The 15,853-nt window shown below is 35.4% G+C and overlaps 1 protein-coding gene across 2 annotated transcripts in view; it reads right to left on the reverse strand.

Moving 5' to 3' along the window:
* Nucleotides 1-12,982, reverse strand: part of LOC115168177 (disintegrin and metalloproteinase domain-containing protein 19) — a 51,382-nt gene extending 38,400 nt beyond the window's left edge. The window contains exons 1-3 of one of the 2 annotated variants that reach the window (XM_029723212.1): nt 12,691-12,982; nt 7,269-7,384; nt 1,582-1,652 (exon numbers count right to left, since the gene is read on the reverse strand). In XM_029723212.1, the coding sequence (XP_029579072.1) occupies nt 1,582-1,652; nt 7,269-7,384; nt 12,691-12,814 (311 nt within the window). In that variant the 5' untranslated portion in view covers nt 12,815-12,982. Of the gene's footprint in view, nt 1-1,581; nt 1,656-7,268; nt 7,385-12,690 lie in introns of both variants that reach the window. The other variant, XM_029723203.1, reaches the window with a different exon arrangement.
* Nucleotides 12,983-15,853: the final 2,871 nt, after the last annotated feature.

Consider the following 15,853-nt stretch of genomic DNA (forward strand, 5'->3'; position numbering starts at 1 on the left):
AGGGTCAGTCAGACACAGCAGAGTCACGCTCTCTGTGTGTGTGTGTCATCAGTCACCACCATAACTTTATCCAACACTGAGGACAGGTTTAACCCCTTATTTTCACAGATTTTGTCACTGTAGTACACTGTCACAACGGTTGTCTTTCCATTATGTTTGTTAATGGAAATGCATTCCATCCCATGCGTGATATTCCTATCCTAAAGGTGGAAGTCTGCTGTTCCCTGGAAGTCAATGTAAACCCTCCCCCTGCGGCCAAAGGGACTCAGAGTCATTGTGTTGTTAGCCAGATGAGCTGAGACATTGTGACACGGGTCAATGTGTCGTTAGCCGTTACAGCATCAATGTTGACACACACACATCCTTCCTCTATGTCCTTTCCTCTGATCACCAGGATTCATCTGTCCATCACTACCTTCAACTGATAGGAAGTCGAACAGAAGGACAAGATAGTCACTTCCTGTTTCCCCTCGTGTGTTTAGGTTTTAGGTGACATCCCTCTATGTTTCTCTACTCCATCCCCCTCTCCCTCCCTCCATCCTCTCTTCCCTCCATCCTTATGCAAAACACATGTTCACTTTGACATCTGTCTAACTAAACTCAAACATATGGGAAAAACCTGAATGATGAGGTCTGAGACTGTGTGTGTGTGTGTGTGTGTGTGTGTGTGTGTGTGTGTGTGTGTGTGTGCTACTGTGCTTCCTAACAAAGCATTCCCTCTGTCACTATCAATGTATGACTTTGTATAGTATAGTACAGTACGTTATGGTATAGTGCAGTATGCTATGGTATAGTACAGTATGTCATTGTGTAGTATGGTACATTATGGTATAGTACAGTACATTATGGTATAGTACAGTGTGTTATTGTATAGTACAGTGTGTTATTGAGTAGTACAGTACATTATGGTATAGTACAGTGTGTTATTGAGTAGTACAGTATGTTATGGTATAGTACAGTATGTTATTGTGTAGTACAGTATGTTATGGTATAATATAGTATGTTATTGTGTAGTACAGTATGTTATGGTATAATATAGTATGTTATTGTGTAGTACAATACGTTATGGTATATTACATTATGTTATTGTGTAGTACAGTATGTTATGGTATAATATAGTATGTTATTGTGTAGTACAGTATGTTATGGTATAGTATAGTACGTTATGCTATATTACATTATGTTATGGTATATTACAGTATGTTATGGTATAATACAGTATGTTATTGTGTAGTACAGTATGTTATGGTATATTACATTATGTTATTGTGTAGTACAGTATGTTATGGTATAATACAGTATGTTATTGTGTAGTACAGTATGTTATGGTATATTACATTATGTTATGGTATAGTAGAGTATAGTACGTTAGGGTATATTACATTATGTTATTGTGTAGTACAGTATGTTATGGTATAGTATAGTACAGTGTGTTATTGAGTAGTATAGTACGTTATGCTATATTACATTATGTTATGGTATATTACATTATGTTATGGTATAGTATAGTACGTTATAGTATAGTACAGTATGTTGTGGTATAATACAGTATGATATGGTAAAGTACAGTAAGGTTCTTACTCATTCCTGTGCAGACGGAGGGTCATCTCCTCTCCCTCAGCTGTGATGAGGACCTCTGCCTCAGACGGATGCTGCTGGGGAAAAAAACAGAGAAATAGAATAATATCTCACTAGCATTATATCTAACATTATAAACTGGGTGGTTCGAGCCCTGAATCCTGATTGGCTGCCAGCCGTGGTATATCTGACCATATACCATGGGTATGATAAAACATGTATTTTTACTGCTCTAATTACATTGGTAACCAGTTTATAATAGCAAAAATCCACTTCAGGGTTTATGGTATATGGCCAATATACCACGGCTAAGGGCTGTATCCAGGCACTCTGCGATGCGTTGAGCACAAGAACAGCCCTTAGTTGTGGTATGTTCGCCATATACCACACCCCCTCTGGCCTTATTGCTTAATTATATCTAGCATTATATCTCTCTAACATTATATCTAACATTATATCTCTCTAACATTATATCTAACATTATATCTAGCATTATATCTAGCATTATATCTCTCTAATATTATATCTCTCTAACATTATATCTAACATTATATCTAACATTATATCTAGCATTATATCTAGCATTATATCTCTCTAATATTATATCTCTCTAACATTATATCTCTCTAACATTATATCTCTCTAATATTATATCTCTCTAACATTATATCTAACATTATATCTAGCATTATATCTAGCATTATATCTCTCTAACATTATATCTAACATTATATCTCTCTAACATTATATCTCTCTAACATTATATCTCTCTAACATTATATCTAACATTATATCTAGCATTATATCTCTCTAACATTATATCTAACATTATATCTCTCCAATATTATATCTCTCTAACATTATATCTCTCTAACATTATATATCTCTAACATTATATCTCTCTAACACTATATCTAACATTATATCTAGCATTATATCTCTCTAACATTATATCTAACATTATATCTCTCTAATATTATATCTCTCTAACATTATATCTCTCTAACATTATATCTCTCTAACATTATATCTCTAACATTATATCTCTCTAACATTATATCTCTCTAACATTATATCTAACATTATATCTCTCCAATATTATATCTCTCTAACATTATATCTCTCTAACATTATATATCTCTAACATTATATCTCTCTAACACTATATCTAACATTATATCTAGCATTATATCTCTCTAACATTATATCTAACATTATATCTCTCTAATATTATATCTCTCTAACATTATATCTCTCTAACATTATATCTCTCTAACATTATATCTCTAACATTATATCTCTCTAACATTATATCTCTCTAATATTATATCTAACATTATATCTAACATTATATCTCTCTAATATTATATCTAACATTATATCTCTCTAACATTATATCTCTCTAACATTATACCTAACATTATATCTCTCTAATATTATATCTCTCTAACATTATATCTCTCTAACATTATATCTCTCTAACATTATATCTAACATTATATCTAACATTATATCTCTCTAACATTATATCTCTCTAGCATTATATCTCTCTAACATTATATCTCTCTAATATTATATCTCTCTAACATTATATCTAACATTATATCTCTCTAACATTATATCTCTCTAACATTATATCTAACATTATATCTAACATTATATCTCTCTAACATTATATCTCTCTAACATTATATCTAGCTTTATATCTCTCTAACATTATATCTCTCTAACATTATATCTCTCTAACATTATATCTAGCTTTATATCTCTCTAACATTATATCTCTCTAACATTATATCTCTCTAACATTATATCTCTCTAGCATTATATCTCTCTAGCATTATATCTCTCTAACATTATATCTCTCTAGCTTTATATCTCTCTAACATTATATCTCTCTAATATTGTATCTCTCTAACATTATATCTCTCTAACATTATATCTAGCTTTATATCTCTCTAACATTATATCTCTCTAACATTATATCTCTCTAACATTATATCTCTCTAACATTATATCTCTCTAGCATTATATCTAACATTATATCTAACATTATATCTCTCTAGCATTATATCTCTCTAACATTATATCTCTCTAACATTATATCTCACTAACATTATATCTAACATTATATCTAGCATTATATCTCTCTAACATTATATCTCTCTAACATTATATCTAATATTATCTCTCTCTAACATTATATCTAACATTATATCTAACATTATATCTCTCTAACATTATATCTCTCTAACATTATATCTCTCTAACATTATATCTAACATTATATCTAACATTATATCTCTCTAATATTATATCTCTCTAACATTATATCTCTCTAATATTATATCTCTCTAATATTATATCTCTCTAACATTATATCTAACATTATATCTCTCTAACATTATATCTCTCTAATATTATATCTCTCTAACATTATATCTCTCTAATATTATATCTCTCTAATATTATATCTCTCTAACATTATATCTCTCTAACATTATATCTCTCTAATATTAAATCTCTCTAACATTATATCTCTCTAACATTATATCTCTCTAATATTATATCTCTCTAACATTATATCTCTCTAACATTATATCTAGCATTATATCTAACATTATATCTAACATTATATCTCTCTAACATTATATCTCTCTAACATTATATCTCTCTAACATTATATCTAACATTATATCTAGCTTTATATCTCTCTAACATTATATCTCTCTAATATTATATCTCTCTAACATTATATCTCTCTAACATTATATCTCTCTAGCATTATATCTGTCTAGCATTATATCTCTCTAACATTATATCTCTCTAACATTATATCTCTCTAACATTATATCTCTCTAACATTATATCTCTCTAACATTATATCTAATATTATATCTCTCTAACATTATATCTAATATTATATCTCTCTAACATTATGTCTCTCTAGCATTATATCTCTCTAACATTATATCTAACATTATATCTCTCTAGCATTATATCTCTCTAACATTATATCTAACATTATATCTAACATTATATCTCTCTAACATTATATCTCTCTAACATTATATCTAACATTATATCTCTCTAACATTATATCTCTCTAACATTATATCTCTCTAACATTATATCTAACGTTATATCTCTCTAACATTATATCTTTCTAACATTATATCTCTCTAACATTATATCTCTCTAACATTATATCTCTCTAACTTTATATCTAACATTATATCTCTCTAACATTATATCTAATATTATATCTCTCTAACATTATGTCTCTCTAGCATTATATCTCTCTAACATTATATCTAACATTATATCTAACATTATATCTCTCTAACATTATATCTCTCTAATATTATATCTCTCTAATATTATATCTCTCTAACATTATATCTCTCTAACATTATATCTCTCTAATATTATATCTCTCTAATATTATATCTCTCTAACATTATATCTCTCTAATATTATATCTCTCTAATATTATTTCTCTCTAACATTATATCTCTCTAACATTATATCTAACATTATATCTCTCTAATATTATATCTCTCTAACATTATATCTCTCTAACATTATATCTAACATTATATCTAACATTATATCTCTCTAACATTATATCTCTCTAACATTATATCTAACATTATATCTCTCTAACATTATATCTAACGTTATATCTCTCTAACATTATATCTAACATTATATCTCTCTAACATTATATCTAACATTATATCTCTCTAATATTATATCTAACATTATATCTCTCTAACATTATATATCTCTAACATTATATCTAATATTATATCTCTCTAACATTATATCTCTCTAACATTATATCTCTCTAACATTATATCTAACATTATATCTCTCTAACATTATATCTAACATTATATCTCTCTAACATTATATCTCTCTAACATTATATCTCTCTAACATTATATCTCTCTAATATTATATCTCTCTAACATTATATCTCTCTAACATTATATCTCTCTAATATTATATCTCTCTAACATTATATCTCTCTAACATTATATCTCTCTAATATTATATCTCTCTAACATTATATCTCTCTAACATTATATCTAACATTATATCTAGCTTTATATCTCTCTAACATTATATCTCTCTAATATTATATCTCTCTAACATTATATCTCTCTAACATTATATCTCTCTAGCATTATATCTGTCTAGCATTATATCTCTCTAACATTATATCTCTCTAACATTATATCTCTCTAACATTATATCTCTCTAACATTATATCTCTCTAACATTATATCTCTCTAACATTATATCTAATATTATATCTCTCTAACATTATGTCTCTCTAGCATTATATCTCTCTAACATTATATCTAACATTATATCTCTCTAGCATTATATCTCTCTAACATTATATCTAACATTATATCTAACATTATATCTCTCTAACATTATATCTCTCTAACATTATATCTAACATTATATCTCTCTAACATTATATCTCTCTAACATTATATCTCTCTAACATTATATCTAACATTATATCTCTCTAACATTATATCTTTCTAACATTATATCTCTCTAACATTATATCTCTCTAACATTATATCTCTCTAACATTATATCTAACATTATATCTCTCTAACATTATATCTAATATTATATCTCTCTAACATTATGTCTCTCTAGCATTATATCTCTCTAACATTATATCTAACATTATATCTAACATTATATCTCTCTAACATTATATCTCTCTAATATTATATCTCTCTAATATTATATCTCTCTAACATTATATCTCTCTAACATTATATCTCTCTAATATTATATCTCTCTAACATTATATCTCTCTAATATTATATCTCTCTAATATTATATCTCTCTAACATTATATCTCTCTAACATTATATCTAACATTATATCTCTCTAATATTATATCTCTCTAACATTATATCTCTCTAACATTATATCTAACATTATATCTAACATTATATCTCTCTAACATTATATCTCTCTAACATTATATCTAACATTATATCTCTCTAACATTATATCTAACATTATATCTCTCTAACATTATATCTAACATTATATCTCTCTAACATTATATCTAACATTATATCTCTCTAATATTATATCTAACATTATATCTCTCTAACATTATATCTCTCTAACATTATATCTAATATTATATCTCTCTAACATTATATCTCTCTAACATTATATCTCTCTAACATTATATCTAACATTATATCTCACTAACATTATATCTAACATTATATCTCTCTAACATTATATCTCTCTAACATTATATCTCTCTAACATTATATCTCTCTAATATTATATCTCTCTAACATTATATCTCTCTAACATTATATCTCTCTAATATTATATCTCTCTAACATTATATCTCTCTAACATTATATCTCTCTAATATTATATCTCTCTAACATTATATCTCTCTAACATTATATCTCTCTAATATTATATCTCTCTAACATTATATCTCTCTAACATTATATCTCTCTAATATTATATCTCTCTAACATTATATCTCTCTAACATTATATCTCTCTAACATTATATCTCTCTAACATGTAATGTGTGAAATGTGTTGTGCTATTTTAGAGGACAACCATGTATGTCTCTCTGAGTTAGTAGGGAATGTCAGTGATAAGATCAGATCTCACCTTCTCTCCATGGATGGACCTCCTGTGTCTTGCAGGCTGCAACCAGTGTGGATATGTAATCTCATAGCTCTCTAGGTGTTCTATTCTGTGGTTGTTCTCCTGAGGGCTCTGCTCCTCTACACACAGGAATTACAACAATGTCAATAAAGGGGGCAGTAGAAGATTTTAATATGACGTCTCCTGTTAAAATATAATAAAACAAGCTTGTGTAGTCATTGCAAAATCAAATTAAATACATATTTATTTGTCACATGCTTTGTAAAACAACAGGTGTAGACTAACAGTGAAATGTTTACTTGCGGGCCCTTCCCAACTGTGCAGAGAGAAAGAAAATAGAGAAATAATAGAAAAATAAAGCAAATAATAATAATAAACACACAATGAGTAACGATAACTTGGCTATAAACACAGGGCACCAGTACAAAGTGGATGTGCAGGGGTACGAGGTAATTGAGATAGATATGTACATATAAACTAGGAATAGAGTGACAGATAATAAACAGCAGCAGCAGCAGCGTATGTGATGACTCCAAAAAGTTAATGCAAAAAAGGCGCAATGCCGATAGTCCGGGTAGCTTTTTGGTTAAAAGGTGCAATATGCAGAAATTGCTCCGCCATTTCCTAGTTGCTAAAATTCTAATAGTTCTCTTAATTTCAGTTTATGTGAAAAAAACAAGAAAATCATTGTACCATCTATATAATGTGAAATATCTTTTCAATAACCAAAAATAGTGTGTTTTCAGCTGTTTGAAACTGGTGTACAGAACCAGCAGTAAAAGACCAAAAAAATAAACTTAAGAATGGTAATCACATAGATAGCGCACATAGAACCGCTTCTTAGACTTGCTTTCAATGCAAATGATAGATCTAGAACTAAGATTTCTATGTGAATTTGGTCAGGTCGCCCCAAAAAATGACATAATGCAGCTTTAACTATTTAACTAAGTATTTAGCGGTCTTATGGCTTGGGGGTAGAAGCTGTTTAGGGTCCTGTTGGTTTCAAACTTGATGCATCGGTACCACTTGCCGTATAGTAACAGAAAGAATAGTCTATGACTTGGGTGGCTGGTGTCTTTTACAATTTGTAGGGCCTTCCTCTGACACCGTCTGCTATAGAGGTCCTGGATGGCAGGAAGCTCGGCCCCAGTGATGTACTGGGCTGTACACACTACCCTCTGTAGCAGTTGCCATACCAAGCGGTGATGCATCCGGTCAACATGCTCTCGATGGCGCAGCTGTAGAACTTTTTGAGGATCTGAAGGCCAATGCCAAATCTTTTTGGCCTCCTTTTTTATTTAATTTATTTTTTAACCCTAATTTTACCAGATAAGTTGACTGCGAACACATTTTCATTTACAGCAACAACCTGGGGAATAGTTATAGGGGAGAGGAAGGGGGATAAATGAGCCAATTGGAAGATCCTGAAGGGGAAAAGGCGTTGTCGTGCCCTTTTCATGGCTGTGTTGGTGTGTGTTGACCATGATAAATCCTTAGTGATATGGACACCGAGGATATTGAAGGTCTCGACCTGCTCCACTACCACCCTGTTGATGTGAATGGGGGCATGCTGGGCCTTACGTTTCCTGTTGTCCATGATCAGCTCTTTTGTTTTGCTCACGTTGTTGTTCTGGCACCACACTGTCAGGTCTCTGACCTCCTCCCTATAGGTTGTCTAATTGTCATTGTTGATCAGGCCTACCACTGTCATGTCATCTGCAAACTTAATGATGGTGTTGGAGCCGTGCGCGGCCACACAGTCTTGTGTGAACAGGGAATACAGGAGGGGACTAAGCACGCAACCCTGAAGAGCCCCCGTGTTGAGGGTCAGCGTGGCAGATGTGTTGTTGCCTACCCTCACCCCCTGGGGGCGGCCCATCAGAGTGTCCAGGATCCAGTTGCAGATGGAGGTGTTCAGTCCCAGGGTCCTTAGCTTAGTGATGAGCTTGGCGGCACTATGGTGTTGAATGCTGAGCTGTTTTCAATGAACAGTAATCTCACATAGGTGTTCCTCTTTTCCAGATTGGAAAACGCAGTGTGGAATGCAATAGAGATTGTGAAATCTGTGGATCTGTTGGGGTGGTATGTGAATTGGAGTGGGTCCATCTAAGATGATGGTGTTGATGTGAGCCAAAGCATTTCATAGCTACAGATGTGAGTACTATGGTTCAATAGTCATTTAACAGGTTACCTTGGCATTCTTGGGCACAGGGATTATGGTGGTCTGCTTGAAACATGTAGGCATTACAGACTGGGTCAGGGAAAGGTTCAAAATGTCAGTGAATACACTTGCCAGCTGGTTAGCGCATACTCTGAGTATGCGTCCTGGTAATTCGTCTGGCTCTGTGACCTTGTGAATGCTAACCTGTTTAAAGCTCTTACTCACATCGGCTACAGAGAGCATGATCACACAGTCGTCCAGAACAGCTAGTGCTCTCATTCATGGTTCAGTGTTGCTTGCCTCGAAGCGAGCATAGAATGCATTTAGCTAGTCTGGTAGGCTTGAGTCACTGGGAAGCTCGTGGCTGGGTTTCCCTTTGTAATCCGTGATAGTTTGCAAGCCCTGCCACATCCGACGAGCGTCAGAGCTTAATCCTGTATTGACGCTTTTCCTGTTTGATGATTCGTCGGAGGGCTTAGCTGGATTTTTTAATAAGCGTCCAGATTAGTGTCCCGCTCCTTGAAAGCGCCTTTAGCTCAGTGCGGATGTTGCCTTTAATCCATGGCTTCTGGTTGGGATATATACGTATGGTCACTGTGGGAACAATGTCATTGATGCACTTATTAATGAAGCCAGTGACTGATGCGGTAAACTCCCCAATGCCATTGGATGAATCCCAGAACATATTCCAGTCTGCACTCGCGAATGGTCTTGTAGCTTAGCATCTGCTTCATTGGACTACTTCCATATTGAGCGTGTCCAAAGGATTTGCCCAAAGGAGGGCGAGGGAGAGCTATGTATGCATTTCTGTGTGGAGTAAAGTTGATCTAGCGTTGCATATGTGACATGCTGGTAGATTTTAGCTAAAACAGATTTCAGTATTTCTGCATTAAAATCACAGGACACTAGGAGCACCGCCTCTGGATGAGCATGTTCTTGTTTGCTTATGGCCCTATAGAGTTCCACAGTATAAGTCATAATACCCATAAAACCTAGCGGTCAAACAAGGAAATGGTCCTATCATTTTTTCACCACACATTTTAGAAACACTTAAAATAAGGGCTGTTTCGTGTAGATGTGACGTTTTGATAACTGTGTAAATCTCTCTAGGACAAGGTGACTTATCAATATATTCGCCTGTATTTACCCCCCCAAAATTAAATGCAAATTAGCTGCTAATGTGGCTATCATAAAGAAATTCAAATGCCATGATGATCTGGATGAGACTGCCGAAACGAGGCAAAGGTAAGAATCTCTGGATTAACTATCTAATGCTAGCTAAATTTAGTAATTAATAAATTGGCAACATTTCTTTAAATTGACAATTCTGTGAACTGTCTTGTGCAAGTTTTAAATTGACAAAATACCTGTTAGCAAAGGAGTCAACTAGAGATGACATGCAGGAGCTTGTAGGGATTTGTAGTTTTGCATGATGTCTACTTTGATGCTAATTAGCATTTTAGAATCAGAGAGTAAATAAAGACGAATATATTGATGAAAGTCACCTTGTCCGAGAGAGATTTACATGGTTATTAAAACGTCACACCAGGGTAAGCCTACACGAAACACTTATTTAAAAGGTTTCTAAAATTCCCTATGGGAAAAATGAATGTTGGAAAAACAATTGGAACCATTTACCTGTTTGACTGCTAGGTTTTATGGGTATTATGACACCTCTACTGTGGGGCTCTATACAGCTCGTTGAGTACAGTCTCGGATTGTTGTGGTAAATAGACAGCTATGAAAAATATACACTGAACAAAAATATAAATGCATGTAAAGTTTTGGTCCCATGTTTTATGAGCTGAAATAAAAGTTCCCCAAAATGTTCAATACACACAAAAAGATTATTTCTCTTACATTTTGTGCACAAATGTGTTTACATCACTGCTAGTGAGCATTTATCCTTTGCCAAGATAATCCAGCCACCTGACAGGTATGGCATATCAAGAAACTGATTAAAAAGCATGATCATCACACAGGTGCACTTTGTGCTGGGGACAATAAAAAGCCACTCTAATATGTGTAGTTTTGTCACACAACACCACAGATGTCTCAAGTTTTGAAGGAGCGTGCAATTGGCATGCTAACTGCAGGAACTTCCACCAGAGTTGTTGCAAGAGAATGTAATGTTAATTTCTCTACCATAAGCTGCCTCCAACATCATTTTAGAGAATTTGTCAGTTCGTCCAACCGGCCTCACAACCACAGACCACGTGTATGGCATAGTGTGTGCGAGCAGTTGCTGATGTCAATGTTGTGAACAGAGCGCGGTGGCAGTGGGGTTATTGTATGAGCAGGCATAAGCTATGGACAAGGAACACAATTGCATTTTATCTATTGGCAATTTGAATGCACAGAGATACCGTGATGAGATCCTGAGTCTCAGTGTCGTGCCAGTCATCCATCACTATTACCTCATGTTTCAGCATGATAATGCATGGCCCCATGTCGGAAGGATCTGTACACACTTCCTGGAAGTGGAAATGTCCCAGTTCTTCCATTGCCTGCATACTCGCCAGACATGTCACCCTTTGAGCATGTTTGGGATGCTCTGGATTGCCGTGTACCACAGCGTGTTCCAGTTCTCGTTAATATCCACCAACTTCAGACAGCCATTGAAGAGGAGTGGGACATCATTCCACAGGCCACAATCAACAGCCTGATCAACTCTTTGTGAAGGAGATGTGTTGCGCTGCATGAGGCATATGGTGGTTACACCAGGTACTGACTGGTTATCTGATCCATGCCACCCTACTTTTTTAAAAGGTATCTGTGAACAACAGATGCATATCTGTATTCCCAGTAATGTGAAATCCCTAGATTAGGTACCAATGAATTTATTTCAATTGACTGATCTTTGAATCTTTGAATTGGTGGGAGTGTTCAGTATAGATGAAAACTCACTTGATAAATAGTATGTTCAACAGCTTATCATGAGGTAAAAAAGGTGCACTTTGTACAGGTAGCAGGAAGTTCTGTAGTTGACTATATATAGAACTGACATCAGTACATTCTTTGAGAAGTTGTCAAAATAAGACTGCACTAGAAAACGTGCGTATGTTATGAATGAATAAGAACATTCACAATAGCCTATTCTAAGACTAAATAAGACTTGAAACACCAGTAAACACAAATGGGCTGAGTGAACTAACATTAGGCACAGCTCAAAATAAATGATCATTAAACATTTATCAGCCATCCAGAAAAATGACATTTCCATGCATTAACATACTGATTATTGTAACAAATAAGCAGACTTACCGGCAGCAGCGTTCTGATCGGATACGAAAGACCCAACACAGCATATAACGACAATCAAATACAGACTCAGATGGGAATATACAGAACACAGCTTAAATCGAGTTAACCGTTCTCCTGGACTCATGCTAAAATAAAGCGTTAGAATTTAAACCGGACAATGTAATCACTAACAAAAATCGATACAAAAAAAATCATATGCAAAGGATAAATAATAGCTGCCTGTCGACATATCCTATGCGGCGGCTAAATGTGTTGACGACAATAGTACTCTATTGCTCTGTCTGCTCGGGTTGCTTCCACAGAGGCAGAGCGCATCTTTTCTGTTGCATTCAGTTCTTTCTTTCATTTTCAGCCACTCCCATTTACACTATAACTAACTGGTCGTGCTTGCACCCGGCCGCTCCACTGAGACGCTCCAACGACTTCGGTGAGCCTATCGGTTTTGAAAACGGTTGAAGACTAGATATTGTTTTATGGCAGCCTAACACCTATGCGTTAGCATATACAAAAATAATAAAATATCTTCTATTTTTCACAAATTCTATGTCATATGATAGGCGAATGTGAATGTTCAGAAATACAGAACGTGTCATGGCAATACTATAAAACATTTATACTAAAGATGAATTCTGTCACACAGCTCCTAAATGCACCCTATTCCCTATATAGTGCACTTCTTTTGACCAGGGCCCATATGGCCGTCAGCACACAGGTGGTTTCTTGGCAGAGAGACAGGTAGTGTACAGTACAGCATTCCCATGCTGGGGTAGTCACCATCTCTGTGCAGGGATGGTAGGGGAGGGCAATCTGAATACTGTAGGCCTACTGTACCAGCGCTGTGTACGATACTGTACCTGAGAAACTAGGTTTCATCTTGTTTTTGCTCTGTCCCATCAAAAGCATTAACATGCCAACTAGTATACATTTATCAGCCACTGTAAACCAGGGTGTGTTGAACATTTATTTCATTTATTTATTTCACCTTTATTTAACCAGGTAGGCAAGTTCAGAATAAGTTCTCATTTACAACTGCGACCTGGCCCTGATAAAGCAAAGCAGTTTGACACATACAACAACACAGAGTTACACATGGAGTAAAACAAACATACAGTCAATAATATAGTAGAAAAATAAGTCTATATACAAAGTGAGCAAATGAGGTGAGATAAGGGAGGTAAAGGCAAAAAAAGGCCATGCTGGCAAAGTAAATACAATATAGCAAGTAAAACACTGGAATGGTAGATTTGCAGTGGAAGAAAGTGCAAAGGAGCTAAATAAATAAATACAGTAGGGGAAGAAGTAGTTGTTTGGGCTAAATTATAGATGGGCTATGTACAGGTGCAGTGATCTGTGAGCTGCTCTGACAGCTGGTGCTTAAAGCTAGTGAGGGAGATAAGTGTTTCCAGTTTTAGAGATTTTTGTAGTTCGTTCCAGTCATTGGCAGCAGAGAACTGGAAGGAGAGGCGGCCGAAGGAGGAATTGGCTTTGGGGGTGACCAGAGAGATATACCTGCTGGAGCGTGTGCTACAGGTGGGTGCTGCTATGGTGACCAGCGAGCTGAGATAAGGGGGAACTTTACCTAGCAGGGTCTTGTAGATGACCTGGAGCCAGTGGGTTTGGCGACGAGTATGAAGCGAGGGCCAGCCAACGAGAGCGTACAGGTCGCAGTGGTGGGTAGTATATGGGGCTTTGGTGACAAAACGGATGGCACTGTGATAGACTGCATCCAATTTATTGAGTAGAGTGTTGGAGGCTATTTTGTAAATGACATCACCGAAGTCGAGGATCGGTAGGATGGTCAGTTTTACGAGGGTATGTTTGGCAGCATGAGTGAAGGATGCTTTGTTGCGAAATAGGAAGCCAATTCTAGATTTAACTTTGGATTGGAGATGCTTAATGTGAGTCTGGAAGGAGAGTTTACAGTTTAACCAGACACCTAGGTATTTGTAGTTGTTCACATATTCTAAGTCAGAACCGTCCAGAGTAGTGATGCTGGACGGACGGGCAGGTGCAGGCAGCGATCGGTTGAAGAGCATGCATTTAGTTTTACTTGTATTTAAGAGCAGTTGGAGGCCACGGAAGGATAGTTGTATGGCATTGAAGCTCATCTGGAGGTTAGTTAACACAGTGTCCAAAGAGGGGCCAGAAGTATACAGAATGGTGTCGTCTGCGTAGAGGTGGATCAGAGAATCACCAGCAGCAAGAGCGACATGTCACACAGTCAGATGGAGGTGGTTTGAGTATGTCTGATATTATTAGAAGTGTCTAGTGTCTGATAATATTAGAAGTGTCTAGTGTATGACAATATTAGAAGTGTCTAGTGTCTGATAATATTAGAAGTGTCTAGTGTCTGATAATATTAGAAGTGTCTAGCGTCTGACAATATTAGAAGTGTCTTGTGTCTGATAATATTAGAAGTGTCTAGTGTGCAGTGGCACACAGCTCAAAGTGTGCTTTGCTCTTCTAAAAGGAACTTTGGCACTGAAACACCAGTAATTTATTGGTCAGCTATTGATTTCTATGTGATTCCGTTAAAAGCCACCACACGCAGGCACACACACTGAAACCTGCTGGGACATCATGGAAACACAGGATGAAACATTAATATTCAAAGACTACGGATTTGTCCTTTGTGAATGGAAATGTGAGATTTGATATTCAGTTCACACCCACAAGGAAGATTAAGTGACCAAAAGCAGCTGCAAATAGAGGAGCCAGAGGTGATCAGACATGCTTCTCAGTGAGACATATGATCAGACATGCTTCTCAGTGAGACAAGTGAGAGGAGACAGGGGCCAGAGGTGATCAGACATGCTTCTCAGTGAGACATATGATCAGACATGCTTCTCAGTGAGACATATGATCAGACATGCTTCTCAGTGAGACAAGTGAGAGGAGACAGGGGCCAGAGGTGATCAGACATGCTTCTCAGTGAGACATATGATCAGACATGCTTCTCAGTGAGACAGGTGAGAGGAGACAGGGGCCAGAGGTGATCAGACATGCTTCTCAGTGAGACATATGATCAGACATGCTTCTCAGTGAGACAAGTGAGAGGAGACAGGGGCCAGAGGTGATCAGACATGCTTCTCAGTGAGACATATGATCAGACACGCTTCTCAGTGAGACAAGTGAGAGGAGACAGGGGCCAGAGGTGATCAGA

The sequence above is a fragment of the Salmo trutta genome, chromosome 3 (assembly GCF_901001165.1).
Source record: "Salmo trutta chromosome 3, fSalTru1.1, whole genome shotgun sequence".
NCBI lineage: Eukaryota > Metazoa > Chordata > Actinopteri > Salmoniformes > Salmonidae > Salmo > Salmo trutta.